Source organism: Diabrotica virgifera, chromosome 4 (assembly GCF_917563875.1).
Source record: "Diabrotica virgifera virgifera chromosome 4, PGI_DIABVI_V3a".
Taxonomy (NCBI): Eukaryota; Metazoa; Arthropoda; class Insecta; order Coleoptera; family Chrysomelidae; genus Diabrotica; species Diabrotica virgifera.
The window spans coordinates 250580559-250604902 of record NC_065446.1 but is presented as its reverse complement, the minus strand read 5'-3'; the positions used below and the strand labels follow the sequence as shown (position 1 = coordinate 250604902).

The following is a 24344-nucleotide window of genomic DNA, read 5'->3' as shown; positions in this document are numbered from 1 at the left end:
CTACGGCTTTTACAATTTTCTCATACAGTATACTATTATTTTCATAATATATCTATTAGGCTATTGATTATGTTCAAAATAAGAGAGCTAAAAGGAACTACAACGTTAACGGGATTTTATTGTCTCATATGGTCAATGGACCTCCAAATTTGACAAAATCGCGGAGTGCTACCATTTAAATGGGGGCGTTTTTGAGAAAGGGGTGAACTCTATGCACTTTTGGTACAAACACGTCTACAGGAAAATTGTTCCAGGTTAAATTTACTATCGAAATATCACATTTTGAAGTCAACAATACTTTTTTTTATAAAAATATATTCAAAATAAAAGCAAGAAAAAAACACGAAAGAAAGCAATTTTATTTTTCGCCCATAACTTTTTTCCACAGGGATATAGGTATAGGCATTGCTTCAGCGAAAAATAGCATCCATATTCCCTCTTTAAAATGAAGTTTGTTAAAAGTCTGTACGATTTAAAGTTTCCGAAACAAGATTGTTCAAAGTTCGCCGCTCACAGCATTTTTAGGCCATTTTCCCCATTATTTCGCAAACATTGTTGTGTAAATAACTGTTTTCTATGCATTTCTAGGTATATGCAATGGTTGATTTAGTAGAAAGAGAAGTTAATTACCTTTAAAATGGTATATCGTATAAGGTTATGCGGCTCTTTTTAAGCAAGTTATGCTTTTTCAAGGTTTTATACTTTTAATGATTTTTGATATTTTTAATGATAATTTTTTAAATTTCTCATTATGACTTTCTTTCTTATATATTTAGGTATATACATTGTGGAATACAAAAAACTATTTTCTTTACTTTAAAATAGTAAATAACTACATATTAGCTTAGGTAACTATTAACAGTTAAAAAACTTAGGACTATTTTTAAACAAGATATTCGTAGGATATCCAAAAGTATCCGTAATTTGAGAAAAAATTTAAATTTTTTTTATTTTTTTCAATTAGAAGAATATAATTGCATATTATAACATAATTTTTAATTCCAAATAATTTTTTTAATAACACTTTTCGATATTGTGAAATATAAAGGTACTTTACTCTTGAGCGAAATTCATATTTGTTTACATACTTACCTCGTACACTATTGATAAAATTTTATATCTGATGACTGCATCTTAGATTTTAGACTATGTAGAGCATTTTATAAAGAGACATTTTTTCTCATAAAGTTGATAATAAAAAAGTTTTCCATATGGTTCCAGCTTAGTGGGACCTATTACATGTGTACCTCTATATGTCACATTTTGAAAGAGCATATCTTGTTTAAAATTAGTCCTAGAATTTTTTACGATACACCATTTTAAAGTAAAGAAAATAAGCTTTCTTTTTCATCCTACAATGTATATAGCTAAATACACAATAAAAAAGTTATAATGAGAAATTTAAAAATAATCGTAAAATATATCAAAATTCATTAAAAGTATAAAACTTTGAACAACCATATCTTGCTTAAAAATAGTCATACAGCCTTCTACAATAGACCATTCTAAAGATAATTGACTGTTCTTCCTATTAAACGTTACCTAAAGCATATACCTAAATATATAATAATACCTTATTATTGCATATACCTAAAGCTACGTAGAAAAAAGTTACAGATCAATTTTTGAGAAGTAACAAGGGAAATGGGCCAAAATCGCTGTGAGTGGCGAATTTTGAAAAATCATATTTTGGAAACTACAAATCATAGAGACTTCTACCAAACGTCATTTTTAAAGACGAAGGATGGAAGTTTTTTTTCTGTGAAGCAATACCTATACCTATATCCGTGGAAAAAAAGTTATGGAGCAAAAAACAAAATCTATCTTTTGTGTTTTTTTTTTGCTTTTCTTTTGAATATATTTTTGTAAACAAAAATATTTTTAACTTTAGAATGTGACGTTTCGATAGTAAATTTAACCTGGAACAATTTTCCTGTAGACGTGTTTGTACCAAAAGTGCATAGAACCCACCCTAATTCGCCGTGTGCCTAGGGACTAATTTACCCCTTTCTCAAAAACGCACCCCTTTAAATGGTAGCACTCCGCGGGCTTTTCATATTTAGAGGTCCATTGACTGTATGAAACAATAAAACCCTGTTAACGTTGTAGTTCCTTTCTAAAATACATAATCAATAGCCTATATACAGTGCGGTGGAATAAGTGTTGCCCCCTCCCCCTGTTAACTTGTTTATTTTAACTTGTATATAAGAATATAAGCAAAACGCTCGGATAGGTCGATTTTTAAACTAATCATAGTATATAGTTATAGTTTAAATATACAGGGTGGTGAATCGGAGAACGGGCCATAGGAAACTCAATGTAAAATTCTAAAATGTTGAATTCCTGCTTCCCTAATTATGTTACATCAAAAGTCATGAGAAGTTATTTGTAGAGGATTGAAATCTGTATTAAAAACAGAAGTTACAATTGTTCTACGATTTAAACAGAGTCCAAAATTTTGAAAAATATAATGTATTTACCGCAGTAGGTATGTGTGGGCATGTTAGGTCGCACGTTACTATTTAACTGACAGTGAGCACACTATTGACTAAAGAAAATATCTTTATTATTAATACTTTCTCATTAACTGAGGGTATCTTATCAACTTTATTGCGTTTTAAACAATAAATGATGAAATAAATAAAAAAACTGACAGTTCAAATTGTTAATATAATAACTTCGTTGTCACCAAATGCAACCTTATACACATTATTGCACTGTGTGTTGTCTCACTTTGGCGTATTACTCTGAAAATTGTATTATATTTTTACAAAATTTTACATAATTATTGTTTGTAGAACAAAATTAACAGTTGTTTTCAATACAGATTTTAATTCTCTACAAATAGTTTCTTATGACTTTTGATGTAAAATAATTAGGGAAGCAGGAATTCAACAGTTTAGAATTTTACATTGAGTTTCCTATGGCCCGTTTTCCAATTCACCACCCGGTATAGTATAGTTTAAAAAAATCAAAGTTATGGCTGTCACCTGAAGAGGGATCGCGTAAAGTTCGAAACGTTGATGCTATAATATACTATGGTTAGTTTAAAAATCGACCTGTCCGAGCGTTTTGCCTATATTCTTAAAATAAACAAGTTAACAGGGGGGGCAACACTATTCCACCGCACTGTATACACTGCGTGTCGGAGAAAACGAGCCATCTACAGAATTTTGAAAACTTTATATTTTTTGATACAGTGATGGGCGCGCTAATAACCGGCAAAATAATGCAAAAGATGGAAAGCATAATACATTGTGAAGTAAAAAGAGATTAAACTAGTAGAGTTGGAAATTATCGATATAAACGTATAAATTAACATTACATTACATAGTTTACCACCTTTAGACGTATCGGGGGAGTATGACAACTATCACTGTGACAGGAAAATTTTATAAAATACTCCTGACAGACATGTGACATGTGTGATATTTTCCGACAGTATTCTTGAAGTTATATACTTTCATTTAAATCGAAGATTTCAAAATTTTCAAACCGTAACCCCCCCCTCCTATGTGATTCCTGTTGCCATTTTGATGAGATTGAAAGTCACATGTTTTACTATTGATATATTACATCTCCTTTTTACTATGTTTAAAACAATTGGAATCACATAAATAAACTTCGTTCTTCTCTAACATACGCCGCTATATAATCTCCACTACTCTTAACCTCTTGGAAGCAGTACAATTTCCATTCAGAACTTCCAAAGTCAGCGCTAAAGGGCTCAGGGTCTGTATGTCTGCACGTCTCATCTCCAGGTCCGATTATGAAAATCAAATTGCCCCTGTAGTTCTCTACATATTTTTGGAATGCCTCTCTGTCATTAAAGTAACAGAACAATAATGCGTAGTTTGAATCTAACGTTTTTTCGGAAATGCTGTCTACGTAGTGTAGATTAATAAATTTGTAATTGGAATATTTACTCTCCCACCATTCTGGGTTTATTTCGTATCCCAACACTGGCAAACCTGCAAATTTTAAAATTGGTTATTCAAGGCATGTGAAAAATATGAAATAATACAGTTAAGAGTATACAGTGAGCACGTAAAGGTTGTAATACATTCATTTTCTCGAGAATGGACGATTTTGGAAAAAATCCCAAAACAGGTCAATTTTTATTTTTAAATTACGACTTTTTGGCATATGTATAATACTAGTGACGTCACCCATCTGGGCGTGATGAAATTTTTTAAATTTTTGTAAAAATTTTTAAATGAGAATAGGGGTCGTGTGATAGCCCATTTGAAAGGTAATTTAATTCTCTATTCAGTAATGTAAACATTAACATATCCATTTATACAGAGTGTCCAAAAAAAATTTTTTTGAATTAAATTTATTGACAAAAAGAAGAATGTGTGTAATTTATTTAACTCACAATACATTTTACTGCTATCAGAAAACAGGAAATAATGTTTATTTGACAAATAAATATTGTTTTTTGCTTAAATTCAATATCAAAGCCGCCACCCACCTTCCTCTGGACGGTTTGAACATTTAGTTTAAGCGAAAAGTATTGAATATTTTTCAAATAAACATTTTTTTCTGTTTTCTGAGAGCAGTAAAATGTATTTTGGATTAAATAAATTACATGCATTCTTCTTTTTATGTCAATAAATTAAATTAAAAAAAATGTTTTCTTGGACACCCTGTATAAATAATTATGTAAATGTTTATATTACTGAATAGAGAATTAAATTACCTTTCAAATGAGCTATCACACGACCCCTATTCCCATTTAAAAAAATCATCGATGACGTCATCACGCCCAGATGGATGACGTCACAAGTATGATATGTATGCCAAAAAGTCGTAATTTTAAAATAAAAATTGCCCTGTTTCGGGATTTTTTTCCAAAATTGTTCATTCTCGAGAAAATGAATTTATTCCAACCTTTACGTGCTCACTGTATATTATATCGACACGGATAGCTGAAACTTCCATGGTCAGATATCGACGAGCAAATACTCAGTTCTATGATAGCATATGATAGTAAGGGAGGCGTAAATATACATTTAGTATTTAGTTAACATTAGACACAATTTTAGAGGGTTTGCATGCGTTGTCAGATAACTTCGTAATTCGTGAAATACTTGTTTGTTGAATTTTCTATAAGACACTAAGAGGTGAAATAATTTTTTATTAAAATGAATAACGTAAGTACCGTACTAAATCGGATGCTGAGTGTACATGTTCGTGAAATGATATACCTACTCTATTTTAAAATTTACGCAACAGGAAGCAGAAGGAAATGCACTTCTTATTGAGTAATCCAAGGTACAAGAACAAGTAGCTGCTTTGGCAGGTAAATTGATTGTGCATTTATATTAAAAAATATACAGGGTGTCCCGGAAAATTGTGCGTTCCTTTAAGGTATGGATAGAATACACAATTTAGAACAAAAAGGTAAAAAAGTCCAGTAACATTTTTTTCTAAAGCTAACTGTTTCCAAAAAAAAAGATTACATTGTTTTCCACATACATGTATTTTAATGTTTAGAAATTTAAATAGCCTGGCAACATCGTACGCACTACGGAATAATAACAGATAATAGGAACTCGTTTGTGATTTGTTACAGTACCTACATATATTTAAAATAATCCAACCTAATAGTACCTACTTATGTATTTACTATTATTTGTTTTTTTTTTGTTATTTGTTTACTATAATTATTATTTTTTAATGTATTGAAATACTTATTGCATAATTTTAAACGAATTATACATCTTTTAACATAAAAACACATCTTTTAACTGAACTAGTATTATGTATTTAGTAAGCCTTAAATGTGTTGAATGCTGAGAGCTTTAACATAGCTTAAAGTGGAAATTAAAATAATCCAACCTAATAGTACCTACTTATGTATTTACTATTATTTGTTTTTTTTTTTGTTATTTGTTTACTATAATTATTATTTTTTAATCTATTGAAATACTTATTGCATAATTTTAAACGAATTATACATCTTTTAACATAAAAACACATCTTTTAACTGAACTAGTATTATGTATTTAGTAAGCCTTAAATGTGTTGAATGCTGAGAGCTTTAACATAGCTTAAAGTGGAAATTAAATACACCAGCCGGTTTCCGAAACGTTATTCAAATCTCCGATCATCTAATCGGCTGTCAGATTTGATCAACTGTTAACCTGTGATGGGTTTCTCAAACGCCAATTATTGTAAAATTGCATGATCATAGATCATGTAATCGATGATCTGACATACGATTTGGTAGCAATACTGTCACAATTGGCTGTTATCCTTCAAAATTTCAATTATATTAACCTCTAAATCCAAACTTGTATCTTTAGATTCTAAAGGTGCATTCTCTCTTACGTACTGTCACTTTTGTTTGGAGCAAGAATTGAACGAGAGCATTTTAAAAATGAGGCTAGGTATTGTGACGAAAGTTGGAGATATAAAACAGTTTATTTATGATCTATAATATTTTATAATCTTATTTTTATTTTTGGTCTATATATTTACTTTTTATATTTATTTTTAATTTATTTACCGGCTGTTTTATTGTCTTCAAAGTTAGCTGATATAATTTCTCACACGATTTCCCTCTTATTTACATCGCTATAATCATTATGTTCTGCTTTTTAGAGCTCTGGCCTCTCAAAAAATAGCTCCACGAGTCTAGCATCCTTGTTACCTTACATTGTTAAAAGAAAATAAATATAAATTATATAATCAAATATAAAAAATGTCCGAGATATCCATGTTCTGCAAGTTAAATAAATATTTTAAATTATTTCTTCCATAAAAAAATCTTATTTTTATTGAATAATATGATTTATATCATTTACATATGTGTTATTTGACAATTTTTTCCCGGAATTTGTTAATTGCAGTAATTAAAAAACTAAAAAAACTCTTAACAGCCCGTTAATCGACGGATAGTCGCAGATTAGGTAACAGTCCATTTTTACCGCCGTTTGACAAGCGAAACTGGTTAATCGACCTTTAGCAGACTCAAAACACTCATGATCGGCTGTTAACTAACGATTAATCTTTTGTCAGGTGATCGACTGTTGTTAAAACTAGTTTGTTTGACGTTTCTGACGCATTTAATCTATTGTTAATCGTCGATTACATATAATTTTTGAGATGATCATCCTTTCGGAAACCGGGCGTATAAAAGTTGTACTTACTTGAAAATAATTATTATACCCAATAAATGTTCAAAGTATAAGTAACTCACTTTCACGAATACATACATTCACACGACGAGAAATACCGGCAAAACATTTTGAAAGAAATTATAGTATGTCTCTAGTGAGCTGCCATAAATAATCAACATAACATAATAGGTAATGAACTCACGATTCGAAAACATTTTAGGTATTGTGACACTAAACAGAATTCTTCCAAACTATCTGTTTACTAAACATGGGACTGTCTACGTTTAAATTTTCGTACCTCACAGAGTTGCCAGATTTTAATTTGCATACCAAAATGTATTTTAATTTTTTGGTCAAACGGTACCATTTAGAAAAAATTTTATAAGAGTTTTTTGTTTTACATGGTGCCCTGCTCTACCTATGCCTTTAAGGAACGTACTATTTTCCGGGACACCCTGTATATTATTGTTTTGCAAACTTAAAATAAAATATAAAAAGAGGTGATGTTATAAAAAGATATGAAATAATCGAATACGAGAAAAAAGTTTATATATTAAATAATGTTTATAGGTGTCACTTTATCGTCACAGCGTCAAAAAATCGCTAAAGAGGATCGTGAGGTTGAAAATGGAGATACCCTTGGATTATCCACACCTAATAAACAACAGTGATGTGTTAAAAAACAAAAAGATTCCAATAAATCTAAAGAAAAGGGTATTCAAGAGTTGTATTCTACCAGTTATGACTTATGAAATGAAAAGCGTACCACTTACAGAGTTGTCAGCCATTAGATTAAGAACAACACAGAGGGCCATCGAACGAGCTATATTGGTAGTATCTCTGAGAGAACATATACGAAACAAGGACGTGTGAAGCAGGACGAAGGTGGAAGATGTAATTGGGAGAATTGCGCAAATGAAATGGAACTGGGTAGGACACGTGGCACGGCAAAACAACGGCAGATGGACGAGAAATCTTGTACATTGCGCGAACACAGTCGTAATAGAGGAAGACCACAAAAACGATGGCTAGACGACATCAAACAAAAGTGGGGAAAAACTGGAGAAATAGCACAAAACACAGAAGAGTGGAGAACTCATGGGGAGATCTTTCTCCAGGAGTGGATGCAAACAGGCTGAAGAAGAAGACTTCCATTAAATAGTTCATTGTAAAAATTACCTGTAGCTTCGCTTATAATCCATTCTAGAAGACCACATCCACAACCTAAAGATATTATTCCTTTATATCCGAGATCTTTTACTAAATTTTTGATATATCTTATGTTTTTGATTTCAGGCCACACCCATAATAATTTCAACGCATTTTGGTTATCAGAATGTGTATTTAGGTTTAAAATCTCTTTCCAAGACTTCGATCTGTGAAGTTCTATTACAGTTTCTACGAAATTATCCCCCATTTAGGTAACTCTAAAATAGAATATTAAAATATTAGATATTGTACAGATATTCCTAATTTGGTTAATCAAAAGATTGAATACTCGACTTCTTATTAACAAAAATACATTCTTTTTATCAAATACAGCAAGAGACAAACCAATATCACAGTGCAAATTGTTAACTCCGAAGTGATAAGGAGTCTTCTTCTTAAAGTTCCCTCTCCTATCGGAGGTTGGATATCATAATGGCTATGGTCACTTTGTTGGCTGCTGCTCTGAATAGTTGTAATGAACTACAGTTAAACCATTCTCTAAGGTTCCTCAGCCAGGAGATGCGTCTTCTTCCTATGCCTCTTCTTCCTTGGATCCTTCCTTGCATAATAATTCTCAGCAACTCATATTTTTCTCCTCTGGTAATGTGACCCAAATATTCCAGTTTTCTAGTTTTTATACTTTTCATATATGATAAGGAGTAAAAGAGGTTTATTCATTAAAAATATCACATGGAAAAATTCCTGTAACTGGCTGTATACCATAAATCACAAAAAATAAAAACCTTATCTTGTAAAAGGTATATTTAAAATCCTTAAAACGCGTAATATCACAACAAAACGTTTTCGGAATCAATATTCCATCATCAGTGTTATCACAGGCTTACATGCTTTATGCCACCAAAATATACGGGTAAATACCCTTGAGTTGTTTTAAAAAGTTAGGTTACATTATATTGTCAGATTTTTAAAGGATGTTAAAAATATTTCCAGATTAACCCCCGGCATCACATGACATCAACTATATTGGTTGGAAAATTTGAAGGTAGGACATTACATGGCTCGTGTTGTTGCTCAGAAGAGCAACAGTCACCTACGGATGTGAGACATGGGTGCTAAAAAAAAACAGAAGAAGAAATGATAGAGAGATGGGAACGGTAGGAACTGAGAGCTCTTTTCGGGGGGGAAATACAGAAGATGGTTGGCAGAGAAGAACCAATCAAGAATTAAGGATGCTTTACAACGAAGCAAGTATAACAAGATACACAAAGGCACAAATAATGGATAGAGTAAGAATGCCAAATAAGGTACTGCTAAGAAGACCAGTTGGGACAAGGAGACGAGGTAGACCAAGAAAAAGATGGCAAGAAAAGTTTCAGGAAGATGTAGGATCGATGGAAATTACAGACTGGACAGAGAAGGCGAAAAATAGGATACAGTGGAGAACCATAACTGCAGCAATTTTTATATAGACATTAAATAAAATCATATATAAGACATTAGTATATGTATATACTATCATTTGTATTATGTAAAATTTTGTAAAGTTGTAATTGTAAAGTCCTAGGCCTACAAGGCCTGTAGAGCATATTAAATAAAATAAACCTTACATGGCAGAGTTTACTCTGCCATGTAAGGTCCTACCTTCAAATTTTCCAACCAATATGGTTGGTGTCATGTGATGCCAGGGGTTAACCTGGAAATATTTTTAACATCCTTTAAAAATCTGACAATATAATTTAACCTTAGCTGTCTAAAACAACTCAAGGGCATTTACCCGTATAATTTGGTGGCGTAAAGCATGTAAACCTGTGATAACACTGATGATGGAATATTGATTACGAAAACGTTTTGTTGTGATATTACCCTTTTTAGGGATTTTAAATATACCTTTTACAAGATAAGGTTTTTATTTTTTGGTTATTCATTAGATGAGGTACTCACCTGAGGGATCGCAGACACTTTGATAAAATTAGCGTTTCTGTAAATACAGTGAAATTGACTTTACTAAGTAACAAGACATTTACTTAACACACACTACATATTACACTATAATCTGCTTTCAACTGTACCATGCCAATGTACGCCAGTCAATGGGAGCAAGAATAGGATATTACCTCCGAATTCTATCATACTGCATGGATTTTAATGACATTTTGGGCCTAGCCTCTACTTATCTCCTAATTCAAAGTCTACCCTATGCGGATGTGTGCTTTTATCTTGGGGGTGGTTCCCACCCCTTCTTAGGGGTGGAAACATTTTTGGTTAAAATTACCACGGAATTCGCTAGAGAACCTAATTCTAAGCAAAAACTGTTCTATAATTTTTTTTTGAAAACTCAATACTTTTTGAGATATTTGTGGTTGAAAATTGGCCATTTTCATTGAAACATAATAATACCTTTTCGAACGGTTTTTTGCGAATACCTTAAAAACTATGCATCTCATGAAAAAAACTATATTAAACATTTTTGTAGGTTATAAAAAACAAAGAGACACTTGCCTTCATAAATCTTCTAGTTATAATACAAAAAGAGATATGATAGATGAAAATAGTTTGTTTTTTGGTTCATTTTCAAATTGGTGTATTCAACTTGAAATAACAGAGAAACGGTCGATTTTAGGTGTATAATGCTACTAATACCTTTTGTAGTGTTTGAAAAGACCTTTAAAATGCGCTATATTAAAGATCCATTACATTAAAACTAAGCGAGATATGCTGCAAACAAAATTGATAACTAATGTATTTTAAGAAAAAATGAGAAGTAATTTTAACCCCCATCCACTAAAATGTAAATGCATCGTTTTCGTCCCACAATACCTTTTATTATAGTGTTATTTTTATGTTCAAAAAGTTGGACGGGTTTAAAATGAATGGTTTTGGAAAAAAAGATCAAATTATAGAGAGCATTTTTAAATTGTCTTAAAAATCTTCCTTATTCTCCATGTAACTTGAAAATGATAAGAGATACAGCAATGAAAAAAAGGAAGTTTTTATCTGAAAAAGTCCTACATTTTTGTGTGGTATCTTTTTTTCGTATATCTTATATTTTTCGAGTTACATTGAGGAAAAGGAAGATTTTTAAGAAAATTTAAAAATGCGCTCTATAATTTTATCTTATTTTTTTTTCAAAAACCATTCATTTTAATCCAGTCCAACTTTTTGAACATAGAAATAACACTATAATAAAAAGTATTGTAGAAGGAAAATGATGTATTTAAATTCTGATGGATGAGGGGTTAAACATACTTCTCATTTCTTCTTAAAATACATTAGTCATCAACTTTTTTGCAGAATATCTCGCTTAGTTTGAATATAATCGACATTTAAGTATTGATCATTTTAAAGGTCTTTTCAAGTACTACAAAAGTTATTAATTAGTATCATTATACACCTAAAATCGTCAGTTTCTCTGTTATTTCAAGTTGAATACACCGATTTGAGCATGCAGCAAAAAAAACAAACTCTTCTTACCTACCATATCGAATCTCTTTGTTTTTTTATAACCTACAGAAATATTTTTTTTGTTAGATGCATAGTTTTTAAGGTATTCGCAAAAATCCGTCCGAAAAGGTGTCATTTTTCAATGAAAATGGCCAATATTCAACCATGAATACCTCAAAAAGTATTGAGTTTTCAAAAAAAAAATTATAGAACAGTTTTTATTTAAAATTAGGTTCTCTAGCCTCTTCCGTGGCTATTTTAACCAAAACATTTTTCACCCCCGAGAAGTGGTGGGAACCACCCCCAAGATAAAAGCGCACATTAGCATAGGGTAGACTTTGTTTCTTGAGCTATTCCCTACTTACTGTGAAAATATCAAGTAAATCGATGTAGTAGGATGGAATTCGGAGCCAAAGACCCTCATTGACTGCCCTATTAGTTGTCGAGGCGTATAAGCTAAATAAAAAATATATACAGTAGGAAAAATGAAAGAATACCCATGAACGAATATATAAAACACGCTGTATTTTCCTGTCACCGTGTCACACAAAAAATTGGCCAGCGCAAGTACATGTAATAATTATCATTACATGTACTTGCCCTGGCAATTTTCTTTTTGACACGGCGGCGACAGGAAAATACAGCGTGTTTTATATGTTCGTTCATGGGTATTCTTTAATTTTTCCGACTGTATTACAGACTAAAACAAACACAAGTGTATGTATTTTCCAATTAGTATATGAGTATTTACTAAGTTTCCATGAAATAATTAATTTACTAATTAACTACTTGAAAGAAATAAATATTCACAATTTAATGAAACAGGTATAAATACAACAAGACTCATAGATCACGGTAAGAAAACAAATACTATCTGGTTAACTGACCTGTTTCCAAGCCATATTCTCTCTCTCACACACACACACACACAGTTAGGGCATTATTTATTCGACATTAGAAATAATTGTCAAGAAAAAATGAGAAAATTTATCAATTTAAAATAATACATAAAACTTACACTTACCTCTTTTTACACTGTTTTCCTGTTTGACTAAATTACACGACACTCCACAAAAGCACCTTATCCAATAAATGCAATAGGTAGTTATAATTTTTTCTTTGAACACTAATAGAATCATATATTTATTTTGGAACTATTTTTAGAGAGTTTTATAATATGTGCTTTTTTTAAACTACTTCGGCATTGAACTTGCATTTTGCCATGTGGCGATAATGATTAATGAACTTTACAACACGGAACTTGGCGCGCTACTTAAAGGTAGACTTTATGCAAGTATAGATTTTATCTTATAAGCGAAGTTTTAAAACAGAATCTGGCACGGGTGGCTCATCAAAAAATTATGGAAGTTTATTATTTAATTATTATTAGTATACATTTGAGCCCAGGAAACGAAGCATCTAAAAATAAAAAAAATTAGTGGTCGCTATTTTTTAACTGGAATATCTCAATAGATAAGCAGTACCATCCCGTGGGTATCGAAATTTTGACTGCATTGTGGTTTTTATTAACTTTAGGCCAAAATCAGACGGGCCACTCTGCTGCGCTACTCTGTGGATCCACAAAGCAGCTTCCGATGATTTACCGTGGATTTTTATGTGAAGTGGACGTCGCACCCCAGACGAGCGACTGTGGCCAGCCACAGTCGCCGAGCCTCACTACTAGTGGCGTCCACTAGTGGCAAACGCCATTCAGACGGACCACTTTTGTAGCTGCGCAGATGTTTACGAGAATTTATAGGGTGAGCACCTAAAATGAATTTCGATTCGGAACAGTTTTTGATTGAAGTGCTAAACATACCGGATATATGTGCTACAAGAACCCCAGGGCATATTTATAGGGCATTAAAAGGAAAAGCGTGGGACGTCATCTTTGAATTATTTGTTTCTGATTTTAAAGAAGGTAGCCCTATCGAAAAGAATAAATCCCATAAGCAATGTTTTCTCTATTTATACAGTCGACTCTCGTTAATTCGAAACTCTAGGAACTCTTAAAATATTACGAATAATTGAGTGTTTGAAATATCAAATGGTTCGAAATTTGTGAGAGAAAATAAATAAAACTTCGAATTATTAAGTGTTGATTATTTATTAACTGCTACATATTCTATAACGTTGACAAAAGTTTAGAGGTACATTCGTGTACATACATACTTCTTTGTATTCCTAATGTGAATTAATCAATCTTTGGAAAGAACTGTATTATACTGGTTTGCTTCAAATCACATTGCTGCTGCTCAGACTGCTCAGTAATTTTTTTTAAGAGAAAAAAGTGCCTGAAATGCTTTTTCATCACTTTCGTTTTGTAGTCAGAAGGTTTGTAAGGTATCGAATGAGGATCTTGCTTCCTTAACTGACACCTCTGCCAAAGGTTCTGATGCATCGTACTCATCTTCATCGTTACTTTTTTCATTCGTATCTGTCGCAGATAAAATTTCGCCATCGGTTAGTGAATCTGAGACAGCAACATCTTCATCCACTTGAGCAAAGTCAGAAAAACTCACACCGCTGATGTCAACTAATGGTTCTGAATGGAAAACTGTACTTACTACAATGCCTCTTTCTGTCTGCAACTTTTTTGTTGCTAAAACCAGTGCCAATAAAACACAAACACACACACACTCTGCAACTTTGAATTTTCGAGTGTTGGACACCGATGAGTTCGAATTAATGCGTCGTTTTGTTATATAGCAATATTTTTCGTTCGACTTACCAAGTGTATAAAAATATATTGATTTAGTTCGAAATATAAAGAGATTTTGTAGGGAACTCGTGATAACTTTGAATTATAGAGAGATTCGAATTATCGCAGGTTTGAATTAACGCGAGTCGACTGTATTTACATTTTATTATACATTGGATGCGTTTGAACTGAACAAAACAAATACTTACAATCTTGTTTGTTTATTTATGTTAAATAGTGGGGTCCCATCCTAGGTCAAAAAAGGTTTTATTGTTTGTTGTTGAAAACTAAACGATAAGATATCAGTTAAAAGGGGGTTGCAAGCTAACATGTTTATCACTTTCACTCAGTTGTCAGGTTGTATCAAACTATTTTACGCCTGTAGGATACCAAATGTACTGGTTGATTTTTTATGTGCTTCTTTCTGTGATATAGCTGGTTTGTCTGGTTCTTCTTAATTCCATTTATGGAGTTTATTGGTATTTTTTCAAAAGCGTTGAAATTTTATAAAATATTTAAAACTATGGACATTACAAACACTTTTGACTGATTTTGATGAACACACCTTTTTGAAAGATTATTAGCCGGCAAGTTTTTAATAATTTGAACAAGCTTACTTTTTTTTCTCACTCATTACATTAAACGCCGCACCCTTCCAAACGATCCACTTCGCAACGTAGTAGCCGGCGCTAGAAAATCGCCTGTTTCAGCCACTTTGTGGCGCCACAGAGTAGCGCTGCAGAGTGGCCCGTCTGGTTTGGCCCTTAAGCAAAAAAGCTACTTTTTTCATTCATTTCAATATTGTGAAAAAACTACGCATTGTAGATGAAAACGTTCAACAGACGACTTTCTTGAAAATACTTCCTCTTTAAAATGAGATTTTCTAAATTCAAAAATGTTTACAAATAAAAAAGTTATTGCAAAATAAACAGAAAAAACTAAAAATAAAATATATTTAAAACATACTTGACAATCTGAGTTTTTATGTAGGTAGCACAAACGACATTAATAATTATGAGTCATAAGGAATCGAGGAAGATGGTTCTTCCGTCGTAGTCAATATCACGATATTGGCTGAAGATCGAGTCGGCTAAGTTGTGGTGGTGGAATGTCACTCAGCACTGGTAGCGAATGGGTTGGTGTGGATTTGATTACTCCAGCGATGATTCTCGTGGTATTACTTAGCTGGCTGGACATCAATATTTTTAACGTGAGCACTGTTGGTCCATATTGGTGCGCCATATTCGGCTACAGAATAAACGAGAGCTACGCCTGAAGACCTGACTGTGGATGCCGATGCCCCAATGTTGTGCCGCAGAACTTCTGAATGATGCCATTTCTGGTTTTTAATTTCTCGACAACTATACTTATGTAAATGTGCTGTCATTATAAAATTAACTAACCTTTCTTAATCTCAGCATCCGTATGGCTCGCAGTTTTAGAAGCCTTGGATGTTGTAACCAGAGGTTTCCATTGTTTTCAATCTGGTAGGATGTAAGATCATATTTTAAATATTTTCCTATGTGCTATTAGATTGAAAACTCAGTCTTTTTTCTAGCAGATGTCGCTAGGGTATCCCTGCCATTTCGCTCGTTGCAATCCGTGACCGTGACTGCAACTGCAGGCGGAAGTTTATCTTGGTTCAGTCATAGAGAAGAGCATATTATGTGTCTCCTGATGAGGGGCTCAGTAGAGATACTTGCTGTACTCTCCGATTGAACTAGAATATGATACGGCTGCAGTTTCGGGTTGCAACGAAATTGAAAATGGTTATTCATTTTTAATTTATATATTTACTCTATTTGGAGTACGAAGGGAACCACATTCTCGTTGGAAATTTACCGCGCTGAGCAGATGGGATGTGAATTATAAATTGTAAAATTCCCTCATCTTTCTTTAGTCTCAGCATCCGTATGGCTTGCATTTTTAGAAGCCTCGGATGGTGTAGCCAGAGAAGATTTCCATTGTTTTCAATCTGATAAGATGTAAGATAATATTTTAAATATTGTTCTATGTGCTATCAGATTGAAAACTTAGTCTTTCTTTGTTCTCTAAAGCTTAACTGCTAGGTATTCTAGGTCCATAGTCACGCCTAGGTATTTTGAATATTTAACGTGATTGAATCATGTATTATCTAATTGAACGTTAAATGGTCTTGGCGCCAAATTGTTGTTTAGTTGGAAGCAGGTCCTTCGGTTTTAGAAGCGTTGGGGACAGTCTCCATTTTTAAAAGTAACTTGTCACAACTTCTAGAATATTTCCAGCTTCTTCTAAGGATTTTGTTTGTATTAATAAAGCCCAATCATCGGCATAGCCAAACTTTGTTGATTTTGATGCCGAAAAGTCTGCGATGTAAATGCTAAAAAGCAGTGGTACGAGTACCGAGCCTTGTGACAGACCATTTCTAAGTTTTCTGGAGATGCTTATTTCTGATCCCATAATTAGTTAAAATACTCTGCCGATGAGCACATTTTCTGTTAATCTGGCTAAAGGAGTAGAAAGGCTGCATAACAGGTATGTCCAAGCCTTAAAGCGGGCTTTAGGAAAAAAATGAAAAGAACTATACGTTATTTCTAGCGGTATATTTAAGAAATATATAAATAAAACTGAATTATTAATTGTTACAAGTTATACAATACATTTAAAAAACACACATTTTAATTTAGTTTGGAAATATTTTAGATGAATACAACAAAAAATGTTTGTTGATTTGCTCTTGGTATTTATGTGTATCAAACTCTAGATAAAAATTTAAATAGAGATAAATACTTTAATATACAGTAACCGCCACCCTACTAGATACATAGGAACATCGAGCTATTACAGTCCTGGACCCTTCACTTGTTGCAATGTTTATTTTTATGTCTAGTGACGTTTAGAACGCCAGAAAATGTATTCGCTGTGTGCAAGTACTTGGAGGCGATACGAGAAACGTTCGTGGGAGAGTAACGGAGAAATCTTGCAACTAACATATTTCTTAAATAATTTATATTGTCAAATTGACGTATATTTCTGTCACTGAAGAAAATGGGATTTCGCAAATGTTGGGTTATAATTTTGCTCCACAATATTGATATGATATGCAATTATTAAAGTGAATTTAATTAATTGTATTTTGCTTGTAGTACTGCATTATAATTAATTTTATTTACTACATACCTACAATATTTACCTTTTAATAACATAACCTCAACCTTACCTTTTCTTCTTATTCTTTTTTGGGCTATGGCCTTGACAATTATCCAGTAACCAGGACTAATATAATTGGCCAATATAATTAAAAGTGCTAAAAATGTTACGGAGCTATGAAACCAGGTGTCGCTTTTCCGAACTTGCACGGTCCCAATAGAAACTGAATATTAATATAGAAAGTTGACAAACAATAGATCAGCAGTATTTGACGTTTAAAGTCGTCATTTTGTTAAAGTTGTAAAAGTTTTAAAGTATTGTAATATTCTTGGTGTTTGAATAAAGTTATTTTGAATAGTGTCTCGACAGTCACATGACAGGGATGAAATTAACATCTGAGAACGGACCGGATTAGCCTATAAGCATATGGGCCATTCCACGAACATACGCCTGTTTTGGATTACTTCCACAACGAATATTTTACTGTGCAACATAAGAAGTACGAAAGTAAATGGCGCTAATAATTATTCCAATAAACAACAATGTAATTTGCAATTCACTTTCGTTCTTCTTATTTTGCACAGTAAAATATTCGTTGTCGAAGTAATCCAAAAGAGGCGTATGTTCGTGGAATAGGGTATAGCAACTAGGTATCTACCTATGAATCTAGTAGCGTGGAGATTACTGTATAATTAACTAGTTTATTAATTACGTTTGCAAAATGAAGAACATTATTTGGGCCTTTATGCAAAAAGCAACCAACCCACATTTTTGAGGAAAACAAGATAATGTCACATATCGATTTAAAAATGTGTATTCTATATTGTGTAAAAAGCAACCAAGCCATTCTAAATATTAAACCATGAAAAATACTACTCCAAATTATTTCTGTTTAATAATAGTTCACTTAAGATTTCGCATAAGACAACCAACCCACTTGGATTGTTTGTGTGACTGAACATTCTATTACATTGCACTGTCGAAAAGTACCAGCCAAGTGGGTTGATATTGTTATGCCGATTACGGTTCCTGGAATGTTGCATCTTTTTGTTTTTACGTGAAGGTACTGATCAATAGTAGTTAGTGCTTAAATATTAAAATATTTGTTGTGTTATATCTATTATATTATGAAGAAATCTTTGAATATTTAATGCGAAAAATATGTTTAAATTAAGAACTGTTAAAATAATTAAAGCGGCTCGCGAAATTGCAGAAAATGGTAAGTTTTAGGATTAAGGCTATGTTTATCTTACTTTTTAAATATTATGGTTTGTTGTTTTGACTGATTATCGCATATTTTTTATTTGTATTGATATTATGTTTAATAGTAGAAATTGTACTGTATTGTATTACTGAGTTGACTGAAATTATTCGGTTTTATTCATGGATTTTGTGGGTTGGTTGGATTTTGCAGATTGCATTTTATTAGATATATTTTCAACAGCAAAAAGAAACCAACCCTCAATATGGCTATTTTTTTTGTAAAAATTTATTAGGATAATTTTGATACTACTATGATAAAATTGCTCTAAAATTAAACTATTGATTAGTGAAGTTATCGTTTAAAAAATACGACGGAAAATTAAATATTTAGAAAAACATAAAAAGTTAATTTTCTCTTAATTTACAAATTGAGGGTTGGTTGCTTTTTGTTTAACATGGCCCATTTCTCCTTATTTTCTTTAGAACTCCTTTAATAGCAAATTAATCATCTGTTAAGCCTTAGCAAATTCTAGTTAACTTAGTTAGATGTCTCTGGACATACAGTGTTTGGGCACTGCTTTCCAACTTAGACAGTTCTCTGACAATGGGCGCCATCTGCGCGGTGTGGTTTTCATACAGCGAGCCCATATTTCTTCGTTTTTCTCCATAAATAACTTTGCCCTCGAATTCATCTTGTGGTACCTCCATGTCAGGTCCGATTTGCTGAATGGTGATGTTCAAATGTTCTTCAATGTCGCCAATGAACTAAAAACAAATCAATTAGAATCTGACGCAAAAAAGACAGATAATAGGTTTGTTCGTAGAACGAGCAGCAACCGTTGCCAACCGTCAGACGCAAGCGCGTTCGTAGTCTACGAACTCGAACTGTTAACTGCGCAGCGCTAACTGTTAACTGCGCATGCGTCTGATGGTTGGCAACGGTTGCTGATCGATTGGATCGTACTACGAACAAACCTAATAAAAGATATCTTAAATGGACGACAACATAAGTGGTATAAAAGTACACTAAAATAAGTAACTCGGCCAATGATTAAGAATCCGATAAGGATTCTTAATGATTTTAATCAGATACAGTAAAATACGACAACTTCAAAGAAACACCAGAAATATCACGGACATTTATAACGAGAAGAGAATACAAGCGACTAGCATATGCAGAAAAAGAAGAGGCTTTAAAAAACAAGTACAAGAAATCCATAACAACAGACACGAAAGCAGAAAATTCTATGAAAGGATAAAAAAGCAAATAGTGATTTAGATCAAAATTGACGATTGTACAGTAAGGGAAAAAACCCTTACTGTATAATGTAATATGTATCCAAAAATGTATATAATTTAGGCATAAGTAGGTCGTTAAAGAAGGTGTTGTTTCTGTAATAACAAACAAAGCGAAGGTTGATTGATGGAGTTTGTTTGGGTAACCTTGCGAATAAGAAACGATACTCACGTACCGCTTACTTTCAAAGTCCAAAATAAGGAAAGATATAAAAAGCCCGGTTTGTAAAATTTGGTCTGAGGAGCAAATGCCTGAAGAATGGAGCTTAGGCTTAATATGCCCGCTACACAATGCCCGCGGAATAACTCTCCTAAATACAGCATACAAGATATTGTCAAACATTTTGCACGAGAGATTGAAGCTTTATACCGAAACGTTTCTAGGAGAATATCAGGCAGGATTCAGGCGTGGACGTTCAACCATTAACCAGATCTATACACTACGACAGATCCTGGAAAAAGCGCAAGAGTTTAACATAGATATGTACCATATTTTTGTCGATTTTAAAGCTGCATATGACAGTATCTTAAGACCAAGTCTCTACAACGCTATGAATGAGTTAGCAATTCCAAAAAAACTCAATATGTATCATAAAAGTGACAATGGCGAAGATGATATCAGCAGTAAAAATTCAAAACGACTCGTCAACCCCATTTGAAATACATAGGGGGTTAAGGCAGGGAGATGCGCTGGCGTGTCAACTTTTTAATGTAGCATTAGAAAAGGTCGTACGAGACGCTAATATAGATGGCAGGGAACAATATTCAATAGATCTGTCCAAATTCTAGCATATGCAGACGACGTTGACATTATAACAAGAACCAGAGCGAGAACTGCGGAAATCCTAACCGAGCTGGTAGCAGCAGCAGAACGAATGGGGTTACATATAAATCGAGATAAAACCAAATTCATGGCGACTAACACAAACACAAGAGCTGGAAATGTTGACGCAGATCTAATCATCAATGACCAAAACTTCGAAGCGGTCAAAGAGTTCATATATCTAGGGACATCGGTTAACCCCAATAATAACACATCAGGGGAAATAAAAATACGAATAATAATTGCAAACAGGTGTTATTACTTAGCTAACAAACGTCTGTCTCAAAAAACTCGTTTAAGGCTGTATAGAACGTTGATAGTCCCCGTTCTCACATATGGATCAGAGGCATGGACGCTAACTAAAACAGATGAAACCGCTCTATCGATTTTTGAAAGAAAGGTGCTACGTAAGATATTCGGAGCGGTCTGTGAGAACGGAATATGGAGGCGTAGATATAACTTTGAACTGCAGAATATCTACAAGCATACGTTTGGTGGAAAAGATATCACTATAATTAAGGGAAACCGCCTGCAGTGGGCAGGACATGTAGCCCGAGCCCCTGAATCGAACATGATAAAAAAGATTCTAACAGCGCAACCCGTGGAAATGAGAAGACGGGGTAGACTAAAGGTGAGGTGGATGGACGGGGTAACACAAGATGCCGAGAAGATCGGAGTCGGCAACTGGAAAATGCAAGCAAGGGACAGAACAGAATGGCGTAGAAAGCTTGAGAAGGTCGATGCTCTCTAAGGGCTGTAGCACCAAGATGATGATGATGATGATAAAAAACCCTAAGTTCGAGAGTTGGCTCCCTTTCCGTCCCGTAAGGACCCAACGCGACACGATGTGCAAATACAAGGACGGAGAACTACTAACAGAGAAGCAAAAAATTGTAAGGAGGTGGAAATAATACCGGGTGTCCACTTATATTTTCCCCATTTTAACTGCCTATAACTTCTAAACGGCTAAAGATAGAAATATGCGGTTTTCGCTGAAATGTTTTATTTTAGTAAAAGTTTTGTCTGAATGGATTGAATTTTTTTATATCGCTTTCAAATACGAAAAAAAATGGCGGATTTTTGAAAAAAACGTTGTTGACTTTTTTTTAATGGAACACCCAGTATATTTTTTTGTAAGTTGAAAGAAAGGTCATTCACCTATCCAGCGATATAAAGTTTTTCAAAATCGGTTGTCAAATCACTGAGTAATTAATTTTTAAAATGAGAGGTGCAACATGGATATCACATACCTAAATAACATAACTAAGCAAATTGATATTATGTTATGTGATTTTCACATTGCATCTCTCATTTTAAAAATTAATTTCTGTCATTTGACAACCGATTTTAAAAAATTTTATATCGCTGGTTAGGTAAATGACCGTTTTTTCAAGTTTTTATGTAAATGTCTATTTTCTATATCGTTTTTAAATAAAAAATGGCGGATTTTTGAAAAAAAAACGTTGTTGACTTTTTTTATTAAAACACCCAGTATATTTTTTTGTAACTTGAAAAAACGGTCATTTACCTATCCAGCGATATAAAAAATTTTAAAATCGGTTGTGAAATGACTGAGCAATTAATTTTTAAAATGAGATGCAATGTGGAAATCACTTCACATAATATCATTTTGCTTAGCTATGTTATTTAGGTATGTGATATCCACGTGATTTTGAAAAACTTTATATTGCTGGATAGGTAAATGACAATTCTTTCAATTTATAAAAAAATATACTGGGTGTTCCATTAAAAAAAAGTCAACAACGTTTTTTTAAAAAATCCGCCATTTTTTTTTCGTATTTGAAAGCGATATAAAAAATTCAATCCATTCAGACAAAACTTTTACTAAAACAAAACATTTCAGTGAAAACCGCATATTTCTATCTTGAGCCGTTTAGAAGTTATAGGCAGTTAAAATGGGGGAAAATATAAGTAGACACCCGGTACTTCAAAGGAAACTTAAACGCAGACAATGAACGAAACGAGACAATATATTATACGAGGGAGCAGCTCATTGAAAATTCGAGTTATGAAGAAGTGGTTCAGATAATAAAGAAACTAAAAAACAATAAAGCGCCAGGGTAGAACGGAATTTGAGCAGAATTATTAAAATATGGAGGATCCGAACTCAAGAAAGAATTCATTATCTAATAGAATTAATATTATGGACCAAGGAGCACATGCCGGAGGAATGGACAATTGGCCTTATACAGCCAATATACAGGATATGAGATAAGAGGAAATACCAGAATTATTGGGTCGTTATATTGCTAAATGTCATGATAAGGAAAGAAGACATACGTGAATGCAAGGACTGCAAGGTAATAGTTAGTGAGACAGTAAGCCAACAACATAAGCTGCTTGTTCTGGACATCGAAGTAAAAAGTGAAACTAAACCAAAAGATCGAAGAGGACCACAAAAAATCAAGTGGTGGATGCTAAAGATGAGAAAGAAGGTCTATTCAGGGAAAGAATAGTAGAGAAAATATGTTGGAACATGAAAGGAAGCCCTACTACAATTTGGAGAAAAATGGCCAGTAGTATTAGAGAGACTGCTATTGAAATACTGGGGAAAACGTCAGGAAAAAAATTTGAGGATAAAGAGACTTGGTGGTGGTCAAACGAAGTACAAGGAAAAATAAAAGAGAAGAGAAAATTATATAAAAAGTGGCAAGAAACCAGATCCAACACAGATCTTCAAAACTATATGGTCGCGAAAAAGGAAGCCAAAGTAGCAGTAGAAAAAGCTAAAGCAGAAGCGTATTCAAACCTATATGAACAACTTGATACCAGGGAAGGCGAAACGAAGATATATAAAATAGCCAAACAGAGAGCAAAGAAAGCAAAAGATTTTAATCAGATTAGATGTACCCGAGATGAAAATAATAAAATACTAGTTCACGAAAAGGATGTCAAAAAGAGATGGAGAAAGTACTTTGACAGCTTATTAAATGAAGAATTTGACAGACAGCTTGTGGAGTCAACGGAGACAGTAGCAGCAATGGTCACCAAAATAACAAACGAGGAAGTGGCTCAAGCGCTTCAAAAAAATCAAGAAAGGAAAAGCGGTAGGACCAGATGATATTCCTGGGGAAGTATGGAAAGCATTGGGAGAGACAGGAACAAGGTGGCTAGCAGGTTTATTTAATAGAATTATGGAAGTTGGACAAATGCCAGACGAATGGAGAAGCAGTAAACTAGTACCTGTCTACAAAAACAAGGGAGATATACAGCAGTGTACAAACTACAGGGCTATAAAACTGCTTAGCCACACCATGAAAATATGGGAGAGAGTAATTGATAGACGGATACGTGAAGAGACCGACATATCCGAGAATCAATTTGGCTTTATGCAGGGCAGATCAACAACAGACGCAATTTTCATTATAAGGCAGTTGATGGAAAAATACAGGAGTAAAGAAACAAATGCTCATATGGTATTCATTGATCTTGA

At 33.2% G+C, this 24344-nt stretch overlaps 2 protein-coding genes across 3 annotated transcripts in view; both read right to left on the bottom strand.

The window, feature by feature from the left end:
* Positions 1 to 3556: 3556 nt before the first annotated feature.
* On the bottom strand, positions 3557 to 13414 carry LOC114326869 (uncharacterized). 2 transcript variants are annotated; one of them, XM_028275322.2, is made up of 4 exons: positions 13223 to 13414; positions 12763 to 13157; positions 8307 to 8554; positions 3557 to 3971 (listed from the first exon to the last, which is right to left on the bottom strand). In XM_028275322.2, the coding sequence occupies exons 3-4, from the start codon at positions 8542 to 8544 to the stop codon at positions 3610 to 3612; spliced, it is 600 nt and encodes a 199-aa protein (XP_028131123.1). In that variant the 5' UTR covers positions 8545 to 8554; positions 12763 to 13157; positions 13223 to 13414; the 3' UTR covers positions 3557 to 3609. The 2 variants fall into 2 exon arrangements, with proteins under 2 accessions (XP_028131123.1, XP_050504808.1); XM_050648851.1 differs by lacking the exon at positions 13223 to 13414 and adding an exon at positions 10239 to 10275 and having other exon boundaries at positions 12763 to 12894.
* Positions 13415 to 17006: 3592 nt separating this feature from the next.
* The window catches only part of LOC114326867 (ATP-dependent RNA helicase Ddx1), a 46640-nt gene continuing 39302 nt past the window's right edge, over positions 17007 to 24344 (bottom strand). Inside the window, exon 13 of the mRNA XM_050648846.1 lies at positions 17007 to 19536. Within this exon, the coding sequence (XP_050504803.1) occupies positions 19291 to 19536 (246 nt within the window). The 3' untranslated portion in view covers positions 17007 to 19290. The remainder of the gene's footprint in view (positions 19537 to 24344) is intronic.

What these genes read in the sequence shown, in the direction of transcription:
- LOC114326869 (XM_028275322.2), bottom strand. Translation starts at nt 8,544, where the DNA reads ATGGGGGATAATTTCGTAGAAACTGTAATAGAACTTCACAGATCGAAG. An exon ending in GATTATAAGCGAAGCTACAG is followed by an intron (nt 3,972 to 8,306) that starts GTAATTTTTACA and finishes TAAAATTTGCAG; the next exon opens with GTTTGCCAGTGTTGGGATAC.